At 41.0% G+C, this 14,430-nt stretch overlaps 1 protein-coding gene across 1 annotated transcript; it reads left to right on the top strand.

Annotated features, from left to right (window-relative positions):
* Positions 1 to 1,699: 1,699 nt before the first annotated feature.
* On the top strand, positions 1,700 to 11,331 carry FAM162B (family with sequence similarity 162 member B). The gene is made up of 4 exons (XM_053381753.1): positions 1,700 to 2,012; positions 4,292 to 4,403; positions 9,408 to 9,516; positions 11,027 to 11,331. The coding sequence occupies exons 1-4, from the start codon at positions 1,847 to 1,849 to the stop codon at positions 11,123 to 11,125; spliced, it is 486 nt and encodes a 161-aa protein (XP_053237728.1). The 5' UTR covers positions 1,700 to 1,846; the 3' UTR covers positions 11,126 to 11,331.
* Positions 11,332 to 14,430: the final 3,099 nt, after the last annotated feature.

Raw genomic sequence — 14,430 nt, 5'->3', positions numbered from 1 at the left:
GTAGATACAGCTATTTGGGTGCGAACTGCAACTTGAAGTAATGTTGCCACACTCGGCGACAGTCCTTTCCCCCTATTCCACTGCTGGCACACTTGGTCCAGACACCAGATGTCTGATTAAGTCTATACCTGGTACAATATAATGTCAGTCTTCTACCACAAGACTTCCCCACACGCACTCCAAAAGATATTATTCACTTTTAGCTTGGAAGTAGGATATCCTTATATCACCTCTATAAACGAGTAGCTCTGAAGTCCTTCTGGTATGCACTGTGGAAACTGAGTAAGTCAACCCATGCATTGTCTTCACACTCTCAAGATTGTTGCTTCTCCTGAAGGGAAGCCTCGTTTTCTTTTCTAAAGAGACCGAGCCTGTGCGGTCTCATTCTGTGCTGCTGCTTATCAAAGTCATGTGAGAGAGAGCATCATTGTGGCTGGGCATTCCCCAAAACTGTGCCTGTCCCTCCCACTCCACACCCCCAGTGTTGCAGTAAAAGTCAGTTGCCAGTCTGACAGGCTTCTGTACATGGAGTGTGGAAACATCACCTCGTATTTCACCCTAGGAAACAAAAAATGACTTGAGCCATCCTTGCATGCAGACACATATCATTATCGTGTTTGTGGGGGACCTCCCTGAACCCAATAAATTAATAAATGGTAGAGTTTTGATTATTGGGGATGTACCGTATTTTTTGCACCATAACACTCACTTTTTTCCTCCTAGAAAGTAAGGGGAAATGTCTGTGCGTGTTATGGAGGGAATGCCTACGGGTGGCATGCCTACGGATTTTCCTCCTCTAAAAACTACGTGCGTGTTATGGTCGGGTGCGTGTTATAGAGCGAAAAATACGGTAAATGAAAATATAATATCACCTTAAACTAGGGACAGACAAATTTATCAACACCAGAATCTCCCAGTTTCACATTTTTTCCAATCTAAAGTTCAGATCCCCACACTTTCACACCAGCTTGCAATTTTTTTAAAAAAGTCCTCAGGTTAGTGCTATTTTCTTCTAATATGCGCATGTTTACATTTCTTTTACATAATAGTAATATTTTGCAAAGCAATTTCCTCTATTTGAACACATTTATGCATTTTATTTTTTATTTTTTTAAAAATGTGCATTCATATGCACCATTTACTCTAATATATGTATTTTGCACATATTACTCACCTGGAGAACTGGACTGCAAAATTCAGAGAAGTGCAAATTTCGAAGGATGGCTGCTGTTTTGGTTCAAGTAGCGTTTTGGAAGGTGCAAATTCAGGAAGTTTCCTTTAAATGCAAGCTAAATCAAATCTTTCTCCCACCACCAGCAGAAGGTCTCAGGCTTAATTCCTGGCATCTACAGGTAGGGCTTAGAGAATTCATTGTCTGAATCCCTGGAAAGAAACTGACAGTCAGAGTAGACCGTAATGAGCTAGAACAATTAACAGTCTCTGTAGCAAACAGTTTCCTATGTTCCCCAAAATACTGTATTAAAATACAAAATAACCCCACTAATTTAAATGCAACAAAGACAATAAAATGCAGCATCAACCTTGTTTTCTAGCGAAGGTTAGGGAAACCTGGAAAGGGATCTCTTTTTAATTTTCATTTGGAACATGGAGAAACACAGGAAAAGAGGAGGAGGAGGAGGGGAGGAAAGGTTGGCAAATGATCAAGGAGACTGGAAATCGCTTCTGCTGTTCCCAGGCATGGAGAGGCGGTTCCAGAGATGATAAAGGCAGATGCTGAGGAGTTGGATGTCATTTCTGGGTTGTTGTTTTTGCAGCTTGGACACCACTCGTGGGAAGCAAAGGGCTTGCTTGATTTCCTTCTTCACTCAAACGGGCTGCCCTCGCAATGCTGGCTGCAAGCGGGACCCGCATCCGCGTCCAGTTTGGGCGGCTCCTGGCAGAAGCGGGGCAACTCAGTGCTCCTGTGCGCCGGCCTCTAGGACCAGGGCTCCTGGGCTCCACAGCATTGTCCTGCACGGATCAGAACAGAAGCTCGGGGGCACCGGGTTCAAGTGAGTAGCTGGCAAGGACTGTTAACGCACCACCCTCCAGTGTGATTTTGAGATCCCATCAGTGGTGCAGTTAGACGATTTTAGGCTCTGACCTTAATGGCAGCCCTGAGGAGAGGGAGGTCTGCCAACAACGCTCTCCAGTATCTGCTGCTCAAGGTGGCTTCTGCATCTTATCTAATGGCAGGGCTGGCCCTGATGTGTTGCCTAAAAGTGCACTGGAAGAAAGAGGGAGACAGGATTCTATTGATCCCTGTGGGAATTCTCTGTGTGCAGGTGCAGATTGTCTCTCTCTCTCTCTCTCTCTCTCTCTCTCTCTCTCTCTCTCTCTCATACACACACACACACACAGAGAGAGAGAGAGAGAGAGAGAGAGAGAGAGAGAGAGAGAGAGAGATGGTTGATTTTAATACAGTGGTACCTTGGTTTACAGATGCTTCAGGTTACAGACGCTTCAGGTTATAGACTCCGCTAACCCAGAAATAGTACCTCGGGTTAAGAACTTTGCTTCAGGATGAGAACAGAAATTGCGTGGCAGCAGCGGGAGGCCCCATTAGCTAAAGTGGTACCTCAGGTTAAGAACAGTTTCAGGTTAAGAACGGACCTCCAGAACGAATTAAGTTCTTAACCCAAGGTACCACTGTATTTATTACATCCGAATTAGAGTTCTTTGTATTTATTGACTTGAAAAGCTTTGCTTCAGTTATTGTGCTCAGCTCAGTTGCAATGATGGTTTAAAACTTTTTTTGGGTTGAATGTTTTGACCTGGCATAAGCAGCACCCCACTATAAGCATACAGAGTATATCTGGGGGTTTTTATTTCAAATATATATATATCCTGCCTTTTTCCAAAAATGATTCAAGGTGACTTACAATGTGCATACACACACAAACCAACATTTCTAAAACCAACCTGCAAAGACCAATAACAATACAGAAAAATAGAATCTATAGTGGATTGAATTTTACATTCATGCCTTATTCATATATATGCATGGGAATATTTGGATCTTGTTTTTGATCCAAAGCGTCTACAAAGCATCTAACTCGTGTGTGTGTGTGTGTGTGTGTGTGTGTGTTTGTTTGTTTTACACCAAATGCATAATGAAATACAGTGGTACCTTGGGTTAAGTACTTTCTGTTCTCATCCTGAGGTAAAGTTCTTAACCCAAGGTACTACTTCTGGGTTAGCGGAGTCTGTAACCCGAGGTGTTTGTAACCTGAGGTACCACTGTAACTAAACTGAGCTACTCCAAAATGATTGAACAGGAAGCAGTAGCAACAACAAAGAAACCAGCAGCAGGCGGAGGGGAATGATCTGGCAGAGCAAGCTGGGAAGGGCATTTGTTCAACATGTCCGACCCTACCATTAGGCAGAGTGAAGCAGGTGCCTCTGGCACAAAAGGGGTAGCAAGCAGTGGGGGAGACGTTATTGGCCAGAGCAGCTTGCCCTATGCTAACCTGCTGGTTTCAGATACAGTGGAGGGCACTGCCCCATTTACAGTGCTGAAGTACGATTCAGCTGCCAGTCCAGCTGGCTTTTGTAACTGAATGGAGGAAAGGTGTCATTTTATCCTTTGTCCCAGGCAGCAAAATGTCTTGTGCTGGTTTCAAGCTCAGAGGGCCCAATACCATTTTTTTAAAAAAGAGTACCCTGACTTGTAGTGAAGACAAACAGCAAGGGGAAAAGGATGATATTCCTCTAGGACAGTGGTGTCCAAACTTTTTTCAAAGAGGGCCAGATTTGATGAAGTGAAGGGCCATGGGGGCCAACCAAGGGACCAACCAAAGTTATCAAACTTTTTTAAGGATTGAAGTTGTTGAGGGTTTTTTTAGGATTTTACCCCAGGAAATAAACTGCCATGGGGGCTGGATTAGGCCCACGAAACAGACTTTGGACATGCCTGCTCTAGGAATAGATTTCAAAGCCTTGGGGACATTCAGAACAGGCCTCTAGAGAGGGAGGAAGGGAGACCATAACACAGAAACAGAGCTCATGCATACAGGAGCTCTCAGGTTCCTTCCTGACTTTTCCAATTAAAAGCATCAAGTAGAAAGTGAGGCTTGATTTGGCCCAAAATAAATCAGACTTTTTGCAATAAGGAAAGTGATGGGGAAAGGACCCTGCAAACAAGTCAGGATGAATGCTCCACACAGAGGTTGTTTGGAAGCGGCTGAAATCTGTCTGTCTGTCTGTCTGTCTGTCTGAGCAGAGACATTTATTTCCTTACCCTTTCCATGGCTGTGATTTGACATGATGTTCTGTCTACTGGATTTTGAAGCCGAGAAGGTGTACAAAGTGCCTGGCGGACACAAACCCTCAACATTTGACAAGAAAATCCTCCTGTGGACTGGACGCTTCAGAACGGAAGATGAAATTCCTCCAAGGATCCCGTATGTACTTCATTTTATTCAACCACTAGAAACACTACGCTGAGGAAAAACCACTGCCATATTTTAGACGTAGTCACAATCCTTTAGTGGAAGGGAGGACAGGGGAGAATGGAAGACTTTTGAAAAAACAAAGCTATCCATCTACCTCAGGAATAGTCGACATGGTTTTATCCAGATGTTGTTGGACTACAACTTCCATCATCCCTGACCATTGGCCATGCTGCTGGGACTGATGGCATTGGGAGTCCAACAACATCTGGAAGGGCACAGGTTCCCTACCCCTGTTCTCCTTGTTCTGTAAGATGAACCTTGCAATCAAAACATACACCATATAGATCAAAAATAATTGCTGGCTTCCATCATTGAGTTGCACTAAACTTTCACAGATATGCACTCACGTATTTATATTTTGCTTTATTTATGTGTGATAAGAAACTATGGCCAATCCAGCTTTCCAGCCTATGTTCTTACTACAAAAGTCAGGCAATAGGAGTGTGACACTTGACTATCTCATGGCTTGCTAAACTAGTGCTCCACAGAGCAACTCCCATCAGGGTGGACCTTAGTAATATGCCTCCCTGTGCAAGGCCAACATTTGATGCCTTCTCTCCAGTCCTCATTGTGCTGGGGTTTGGGGAAGGAGGTGTAAGGGCTCTGAAAAGGTCCTATAGCACTCCCACCTCCTTCCCAATGCTTCTCTTGCTTTGGGAAGGAGACAGGAGGACTCTAGGATCCTGTCAGAGCCCTCACACTTCCTTCCTGAGGCTGGGCAAGTGTTTACCTGGCTTTGAGAAGGTGCCCTCCTCAGCAGGCAGTTGCGTGCCTAGGTCCACTGCACCACTCTATCTGCCTCTTACTCCCTTAATCCCTGACTATTGGCCATGCCGGTTGGAGCGATGAGATGTGAGCTGCTAGTGATCTACAAATAGGCTTAATCCTAACGATATTTTCCATTAGGAAAATTTAAATTTTAGTTGAAGAAAACCAGGATATGGCCTTAAGGATTTTGAAGCTTAGCTTATCGCACGTACAAGATGACATTTTTATTTTGCTTAGGGGCATGGGGGAAATCTGAAACGCAAACTGTGATCAAAGGCGGATGGTGTCCGTATTTGTTTATAAACTGCGTGAACAATGTCATCTTGTCATCTCCACATTGGACTGCGAGGTTCATATTCCACTTAAAGGTCGGAAAGGAAATGAGGAGGAATGTGTGTCAGAGCATGTTTTATTGCCCTCTGTAAAAATGACAACTTTGATCACAAACACACACTTAAGTGAATGCTTAGGCTTACTAACTCATGGTTTGTACTCTTGTCAAGCACCATGCACGTTGACTGTGACACACACACACACACACACACCCTAATAAAAAATAATAATCATGTTGAGATGGCTTTGCATATCAGCAGGCTTAAGCAATATATGCAAGTGAGATATTGGTATGGGGCAGTTTAGCATCAGACATGCACCAATGCACAGCTGAACTACACAGTCAACTTAATTTTTTCCAGCCTGATTTCTCCATGGTTCACATGCCTGACGTGCAACTAAGGCCAGACTAGATGTTGCAATGGAGTACTGCTGTCGCCCCAAATGGCTATTGCATGTCTCACTTTCCTCTCTAGGCTCTGTACTTCTTGCATGATGTTACAAATTTCTGTGTTTCCCTGCACCATTATGACACAAAGTAAGTTCTACTGGACGTCATGGAGTGGGTCTCGGATGCATGGTGGCCATTTTTAGTGCCAGCCATATGCTTATCATAGCGTCTAGGTTGACCTTGAGCACAGGGATGGGGGTGAAATTTGATTCTCGTTGCATTTAAAAGAGAACCTACTTAATTCTCACTTCCCAAACAACTTGTGGACCAAAACAAGCCATCTTTCATATCCAAATTTCTTCCAATTCTGCAATGCAGGTCTCCAGCTAAGCAATGTGTACCAAAATGCACCTATGTGAGGAAAGTGTGCATAAAAATGCATATTATATATTAGCCAAAATAACATACAAAAAATGTCTTCTATTGCTTGGAAAACTGTGCACAAAATTGTATTAGAAGTGTGTTTATTAGGAGAAATTTGCAGTAAAATGCAGATGGATTTTCAAGAGAACTTTTTTTTTTTAATTTGAAAAGTAAACCAATGTAGAAATGTGGAGAACTGAAGATTTGAGAAGTTAAAAATGGAGAGAAACTGGTTCAGCCATCCCTCATTGCGCCACAGAACGATGAGATATTTCTTGCAATAACTGTCCTGGTGTCTGTACAATTTCATGAGCAGTGGCAGGACTTTCCCATATTCCTGCAACTCCTGGGTTATGCAAAGCAAGATACTACCTAAGTGCTGACTCAGCCCTTCTTAAATTTTATCCATGTGTTCTTGATTTCTGGGAAGGACTGCAAGTGTCTTCAGCTGAATGCATTTACAGTCCCCTTTCAGACTTCACTCAGCGCATCAAGAATGGGCCTGGTGGGTGGCAGGATGGGAATACCGTACATGGTCTTTCAGCCCCTTCTCAGATAGAATTTAAGGCTACAAGCTTTCTCTGTTACCATCGCTTCAGAGCAGCCGCAGCCACAGCAGCAAAAGATGTGGCCTGCTTGCAGAATCATAACAGCAATGGCCAATGCCAGGCAAACAACTCAAAGGCTTGCATTTCCCTGTGCTACATGTGGCCGAGAAGACTGAGGATGAAATAACATTTCTAGGGCATTTTTTCGTGTACACTCATCTACTCCCACATTCAGTTCCTTGAAAAAAATCATTGTTTCTATCCTGTTGAAATACAAGCATTTGATAAGCTAAATGTAACATTTTCTGCTGGCTGTTCATCCCTGTCACCACAGAAAAGCGCTGTGCTTTTTATCTGTTTGTGTTCCTGTTTGCATGAAGAGATCATCAGCTGTAACTTTCTGACCTTTAATAGCAAAGGATTGTTGTACTGTGCAGCTTCCCATGGCTGTTTTTATGAAAGCAGGCAAATACTTTTGCAATGACAATGTACTAACAGTATTACTCAAAATTACAACATTTATTTTAGGGTTGCAATTTTTAGGAAGACCCCAAAATTGTTGAGATTTTTAGCCAAACCCAAAGTTTTTTGTTTGTTTTTTACAAAAACGCCAAAAAACAAACAAACCACAGGATTTTTCAATTGACTTGCCTAACATCCAGGACAAGGCACCAGGTGTCAATTCCACCTTTGAAATCCCAGTAATATCTGGGAAAATCAGGACGTATGGCAATTTTAATTTATTTACAGACTCTATAAGTGTCCCTTTTTTCCAGGCACATCAGGGCAGTGAGATGCAAATTAGGGTTTACTCTGAATAGGGCAAACATTGGCTACAGCCCTCCACTTCCAGTGTTCCTACCATTCTATAATATTCATAAGCTGTGACATTTCACTAGTTGGGATCCTGTTTGAATTTAATTTTTAATCTAATATTGGACCACTTTGAGCCCCTCCTCCCAAACAATTGGGGGGCCCCTGAAACTGTTAGATCCTGCATTTAGGGAAAGATTACAGGGAATCGTAATAATGTCTGCCTCTCTTGCTTTTTTTATGCCTCTGGTTTAAGGCACTGATCTGCCGCTTCAAAACAGTTCCAATTAGTGGGCCATGAAATAACAATTAGTTGATTTAACCCAACAAGTTTGTGCTTTGCTCCTCTCGTGGCAAGTGACTTAGAGATTAATGGGTTTAATGGCCTGGCCTGTTTTTGATTTGTTCAATTCTAAATGCATTTAGTCCTTAATACTATGAAATCCATCTGCCCGCAGGTTTATCTACAGTCTTGTCTCCCCACACTGAGAAGAGAGGAGCTCTGAAGCTTCTTTCCCAATATTCAAGGCTGCTTTTGCAAGTGTTTTTGTGTGTGAGAGAGGTATTATAATAACAAACATATTTTGTTTGTGATGCATTCACACAGGAATTGGGAAAAATTGGATTAGATTTGTATTTAAAGCCAAACCTACCTAATTAGAGTTTTTCAAAGCAATACGTGTACCAAAATACATAGAAACATGCTTCAAAAATTTGCATTTCTCTTAATTTTGAAATCCAGTTCTCCAGCCAAGTGCAGTAATGTGTACTGAAAGGTATAACCTAGGATTAAATATGCATATAAATGCATATATTACTGACAACCACCTACAAAAATGCAATATATTTGGGAGAACTGATCTGTAAAAATGTATGTTAGGTAAAATTGCATTTTAAAAATCTGTATGCCAAGAGAAATTCTTTCCAAGATGCTGATAAATTTTCACAAGAACTAAAAAAAAAAAAGTACACTAATATGGAAATGTGAACAACTAAATTTAAGATTGGAAAAATGAAAATCTGAAATGAACAGATCTGTCCATCCCTAAGGGACGCTGCAGTTCCAAAAACTTTATTGGGAATTCAGCATACATAAAACCACATCCACATTGATTTCAATCAATTAAGTCACTTTGAGACTTCTTTGTATAATGTGACAAAAATACATAAATACTACTACTGATAATAATTATTCACAGGAGAAATTCAGTGAAAGCACAGAAGTCAGTGGTGTTCACTCCCAAGTAAGGCAGCAATCCTAACCAAACTTACTTGAGAGTAAGCTCCATTGAATTCAATAGGATCTACTTTCAGATAGAAATGGTTAGGGTTCACAGCTCAGCAGATTATATCCAACAGGTGGAATGAGGAAGGCAATTTTGAGCATTTTCCCTGCCCTCCCCCCCATATTTGCTCTCACCCACATAACCAAATATGGCTTTAATTACAAATTACTAAAAAAAGACCCCCAAAATTTAGCCCTTCTGTATCTTTTGTAGTATAAACAAAGCAATTAAAAACATTTCAGTATGTCACACATTAGTTTAGTATTCCTTAGCCTTGGGTGCTCGTCCCCAGAAGTTGGAAGACAATTCCCATAATTGCTTGCCAAATTTGGGTGCCCAAGGTTGTTGAAGAACACTGCTCTAATTGGTTCCAACCCAATTTCTTTTGCAGGCCCGAGATGCTGGATGCTGCAAGGAACAAAGCCCGAGTAAAGGCCTGTTACATTATGATTGCCCTGACAATCATGGCTTGCTTTGCTGTGATTGCCTCTGCTAAAAGGGTATGTATTGTTCCATGGGAAACTTCTGGATTTCAATACAATTTTCTTTTTAAAATAGCAATTGTTAAATTGATTTCTGCCTAATGTTACAACGGCTTCACACTAAACAAAAAACACCTTTAAATAAACTAGAAATAAAGATCAAGAGATGTAATAGCACCGCTCTCTTCTGCCTTGGTCAGACCACATTTGGAATATCGTGTCCAGGTCTGGGCACCAAAATTTAATATTGACAAGCTGGAATGTGTGTGGAAGAGAATGACCAAGATGATCAAGGGTCTGGAAACCAAGCCGTATGAGGAATGGATGAGGGAGCTTTTCATGTTTAGCCTGGAGACGACTGTGATATGATAGCCATCTTCAAATCTTGAAGGGCTGATACATGGAAGATGGAGCAAGCTCCAGAGAGTAGGTCCCATGTCAGTGGATTCAAATTACAAGAAGAAAGATTCCAACTAAACATTAGGTGGTGGTCTCTCCCTTCATTGGATGTTTTAAAACAGAAGCTGGATGGCCATCTGTCAGGAATTATTTAGCTGTGATTCCTCCATTGCAGGGGGTTAGACAAGATGACCCTTCCAACCCCACAATGCTTTGATTCTGTGAAATATCTACTCTGATTCTGTTACTATCTGGGCCACAGTGTGACCATCAGACTTATTACTCCTGCACGTTTGTTCGGAACAAAGGCCAACTGCTGCAGCAGTTTGTTTCCAAGCCATTGCATTATGTTTTGGCACGAGGCATGTCAACGCTACTTAGGCTGGGCAGTCAACAGTAGTGCTCAAATGAGATATATTGCGGGGCAAAGGATTCATCTGCCGTCACGTCAGGAGTGAGGACAGTGGAGACTGGTTCATTTGGGCAAAAGGGGCACTGGCCCATCAACCTCGGTCTGCTCTCTTCCAGTCCCCACCTGCCTGCCTGCCTCCTTACTTACTTGTGTCTCAGTGTTGCCCCTTGTAGAATTCAGCAGGTGGGATGGAGGCAAAACTAGAATTTGTTAGCTCTGCCCCTCTCTTGCTCTGGCGCCACCTACTGTTGGGCTCCCAGCCTTCCACCCTACTAGTCCCAATGGGCACAAGGCACCCCTGCTGCTTTCAGATGTTGCTGTACTCCAGCTCTCATACCCCTTCACTGTCAGCCGTACTGTGTGACTGATGGGTATTGGAACATCATCTTGAAGGCACAGGGTTGCTCTAGGTTATTGGGGCCACCACTTGGTTTTCATGTATTAAGTTTATACCCAATTCTTCCTCCAAGGAGCTTAGAGTAGCATGCAAACTCCACTCCTACAAGGGATTGGGTAGAGAGTGATTGCTTAAAGGGAGCTTCCTACTGGTTTGAACCCAGATCTCCCTTGTCCAACACTCTGCACTCTTACAGGTCAAATTTCTGAGGATGCTACGCTTGCAATGCCAGCACATGGGGCACCCTATGTGGAATAATGTCTATCTTTCAGCTGTTCATTTCACTGTGCCACTATGAAGCGGATGCTTTACTTTTGCAGGCTGTTGAACGCCATGAATCCCTCACAAGCTGGAACTTAGCAAAGAAAGCCAGGTGGCGTGAAGAGGCTGCAACAAGAGCAGAGGAAAAGGCAAAATAAGAGTCATCTGCTCTTGAAACTGGGAACGAAGAAAACACACAAAATTGGCAAGTTAGCAAAAGATATACCCTCCAGGGGAAACGCTGAAGTTGAACACAACTTACTACTAACAACTTTCATTTCCGCTTGTGTAACAAATACTGGGAGAGAGATAATTATTTTTTTCTGCCACAAGTGAATAAATAAATCAAGTTCAGTCGAAAGTTGGCTCTGAAAGGCTTCATCTGCTATTTTGCTTCTATTTCAATGTTTAAGGTCTTTGTAGTTAAAACTGAAAACACAGAATTCCATCAACCATAACAATGGCTTTTCTGACAATTCGTTACTCAACAAATTTTGTCCTGATGGAAAGTGTTGTCATCTTTCTTTGTCTGTTTGTTCCCTATACAGTGGTACCTTGGGTTACAGATGCTTCAGGTTACAGCCTCCACTAACCCAGAAATAGTACCTTGAGTTAAGAACTTTGCTTCAGGATGAGAACAGAAATTGTGCGGTGGCAGCGGGAGGCCCCATTAGCTAAAGTGGTACCTCAGGTTAAGAACAGACCTCCAGAACGAATTAAGTTCTTAACCCAAGGTACCACTGTACATCTTGATGACTCTTGAGATATCATTGCCAAACTTAGCATGAGGGCTGCCAGGGTGGGGGTGGCACTCTTCATTCATGTTTAACACCACCTGCCATTTTGAATCAAGATGGCAGTTGAAGAATAAGGACTTTATAGGATTTTGTCCAAATGAATTTTACAAGATTTTCTCCTGTCCCATCTGATTTTCCCAATCCCAAGTGGTAAAGTTAAAAACTGAGTAAATTAAAACTGTAATGGCTCTACATACCTACATATGACTGAGGGCAGGAAATATAGATAAACTTACTTCTGAATAACCATGCATTGGGTTTGGCTGTAAGCCTTCCAGTAGAGATTTCTAACAGTGCAGTCTACGTTTGTACATGCTTCTGGTCTGAAAAGTTATTATAACTTATGAAGAAATACTTCAAGTTCTAAATTCAGAAGACACACACTGCCTTTGCAAAATACCTTTATTAGTTTTGTATTGTAGCATTTATAGTAGTAACATTCCCTAATATTGCATACTGTTCTTATTTGTAAGTTTGTTCAGTTAGAGCCTCTAGTGTGTCTTTAAAGATGCAGTATCAATCAAATTACAAATGAATGTTCAAAAACACAGTAACAATAATGACTAAGAACAACTCTTATTGGAGATGTGAATCTTTGTATCAGTTTCATAATCTGTATTTTTTCAAATAAATTTGCAGGTTAATAAGTTAATAAGGTTCAAGCAAATAAATCAATCTGGAATCAAATGTAGTAGTAATAATTATTTTCTGTTAAACAATCCAACTAATAATCATTTTCTAAATGTAAACCAATCATTGAATGAACGCCCATTATTTCTTTACCACCCTTTTAAAAAGGCAATACTATAAATGTAATAGCAAAATGAATAAATTATTCAATGATAAAAGTGCAGGGACCCAAACACAAAACAAAATTCAGATATGGTTTTGTATCTGAAATAAATACTTGGCATGGTTGCATAGACTGAGGTCATGTCAAAATGAGGCATTTATGTGAGAATCACACAACCTGCACCCGGGAAACACCATAACGGTTTAATTATACAAATTCAAAAACTCCAAATAATTTTGGATTGACTACTAAATCCAGGAGACTACAGTTGCCACTCACACATGTTCTGATAAAAGTTTTCACCTCCAACATCCCTCTATTAAGCATCAAGACTTCTCAGTTTCATACATAAGAGTGAATTTGAAGTCAAATCAAATACTGGTATTTAAAAGATCCAAATTAACCATATAAAATCGTACAGCTTCAGCAATGATTCTCGGAAGTTTCCAAATTCATGTTATAGACTAGACTCAAAGAGACATACTTCCAAATTACACATTAAATTCATTTGTCTCTAATATTTATATTTCTTCTACGGTTTGTATAAAGTCTTGAGTGTTTGGCTCAGATGTAAATGTTTTGATGATAGTATCTACTGAATTCTCCAATTAAGAGCAGGCACAACTGGCAATTTTTGTAATATAGCAAAACAATGGGATACCCTGTCAACCCTGAACATTTGTTTTTGTTTTTTTTAACATACTAGAGCAATTCTGATAAATTTATCTGTTTTACTGACCACTTTCATTAACCTGTATTTGGAATGAATGATATAAGACACTCAGGACCAACATTTCCTATTAAAAAAGGGGACAAATTCACCCTTATATCAAGTGTTACCTGTTCAAAGCTACAAACAGAATTCATAGCTAGCTGCACAATTCTTCTCCCCATGATACATTTGATTTCCAGCAAGCATTCCTGCATTTTCCCCCTAGTTGTACCTCACTATCTTTACATAAGCTACAGCTATTAATATTACAACACCTCCACTGGCAAACTTCGACTCCATAACCCTTTAGAAGTGGATATTGCTGCTACAATGCCTTTGTGAACCTGGCTACAGAGACCTGTGCGCATCACAGAAGGCTAGGCATGTATCTGTTACTGCACTTCCAGTTCTCACAACTATGGAGAGCAAAAGTCTCCCAGGGGATGGAGCAAGATGTATGTGTCTAACAGCTGACCTGTACTCTGAGCTGCTTCACGTGGAAATTCCTCACAATACGCATCTGCCACTGAAGGATAATTTTTCAATACTATGCAAGATGCATAAGCAACACAGCTGCTTTGTCTCCACCCAGCCTGGCTATGGCAGGTCCTTGCATTGATCATGCTCATAGGACTGGAACAGAAGACGGAAAGATCAAGATTTAAACTTTTAACATATGACTTTGTTTGCAGGTACAATATAAAGAGCCCCCTTAGATTTTGGAGTGCATCTATTTTTGCTTTAGTTTAACATTACACAATACTATGAAAAAAGGCAATCAACTGCAATTATATACAAGTTGTTTTATATATGTCACACAGATCAATACATTTGTGGTAAGCAAAATTAACCGGAGTCCTTTAATTGTGCTACCAAATAAATAAATAAATAAATATCCACGTGGATTCAAACCTAGCGACAAAATGGTCTCTGGTTCTGAATTTAGGTTATTTCTTAAATTGCCTGGCATCATATCATTTAAACACTTTGCATAAATTGTCAGAGAAATTTGCATACTCAAAACACCTACTATCGTATTTACAGTGAAACCGATCTTTATTTCAATTAACTGAAAAATATGTTCTCCCAATATAGCACTGCTGCAAACCGGAAATACTCTGACCGGTCTGCTGCTGTTGTTGTTTTTTTAAAAAAACCTTC

This window comes from Podarcis raffonei, chromosome 3 (assembly GCF_027172205.1).
Source record: "Podarcis raffonei isolate rPodRaf1 chromosome 3, rPodRaf1.pri, whole genome shotgun sequence".
Classification (NCBI taxonomy): domain Eukaryota; kingdom Metazoa; phylum Chordata; class Lepidosauria; order Squamata; family Lacertidae; genus Podarcis; species Podarcis raffonei.
The sequence above is the reverse complement of the archived record's forward strand: the minus strand, read 5'-3'. Positions and strand labels throughout refer to the sequence as shown.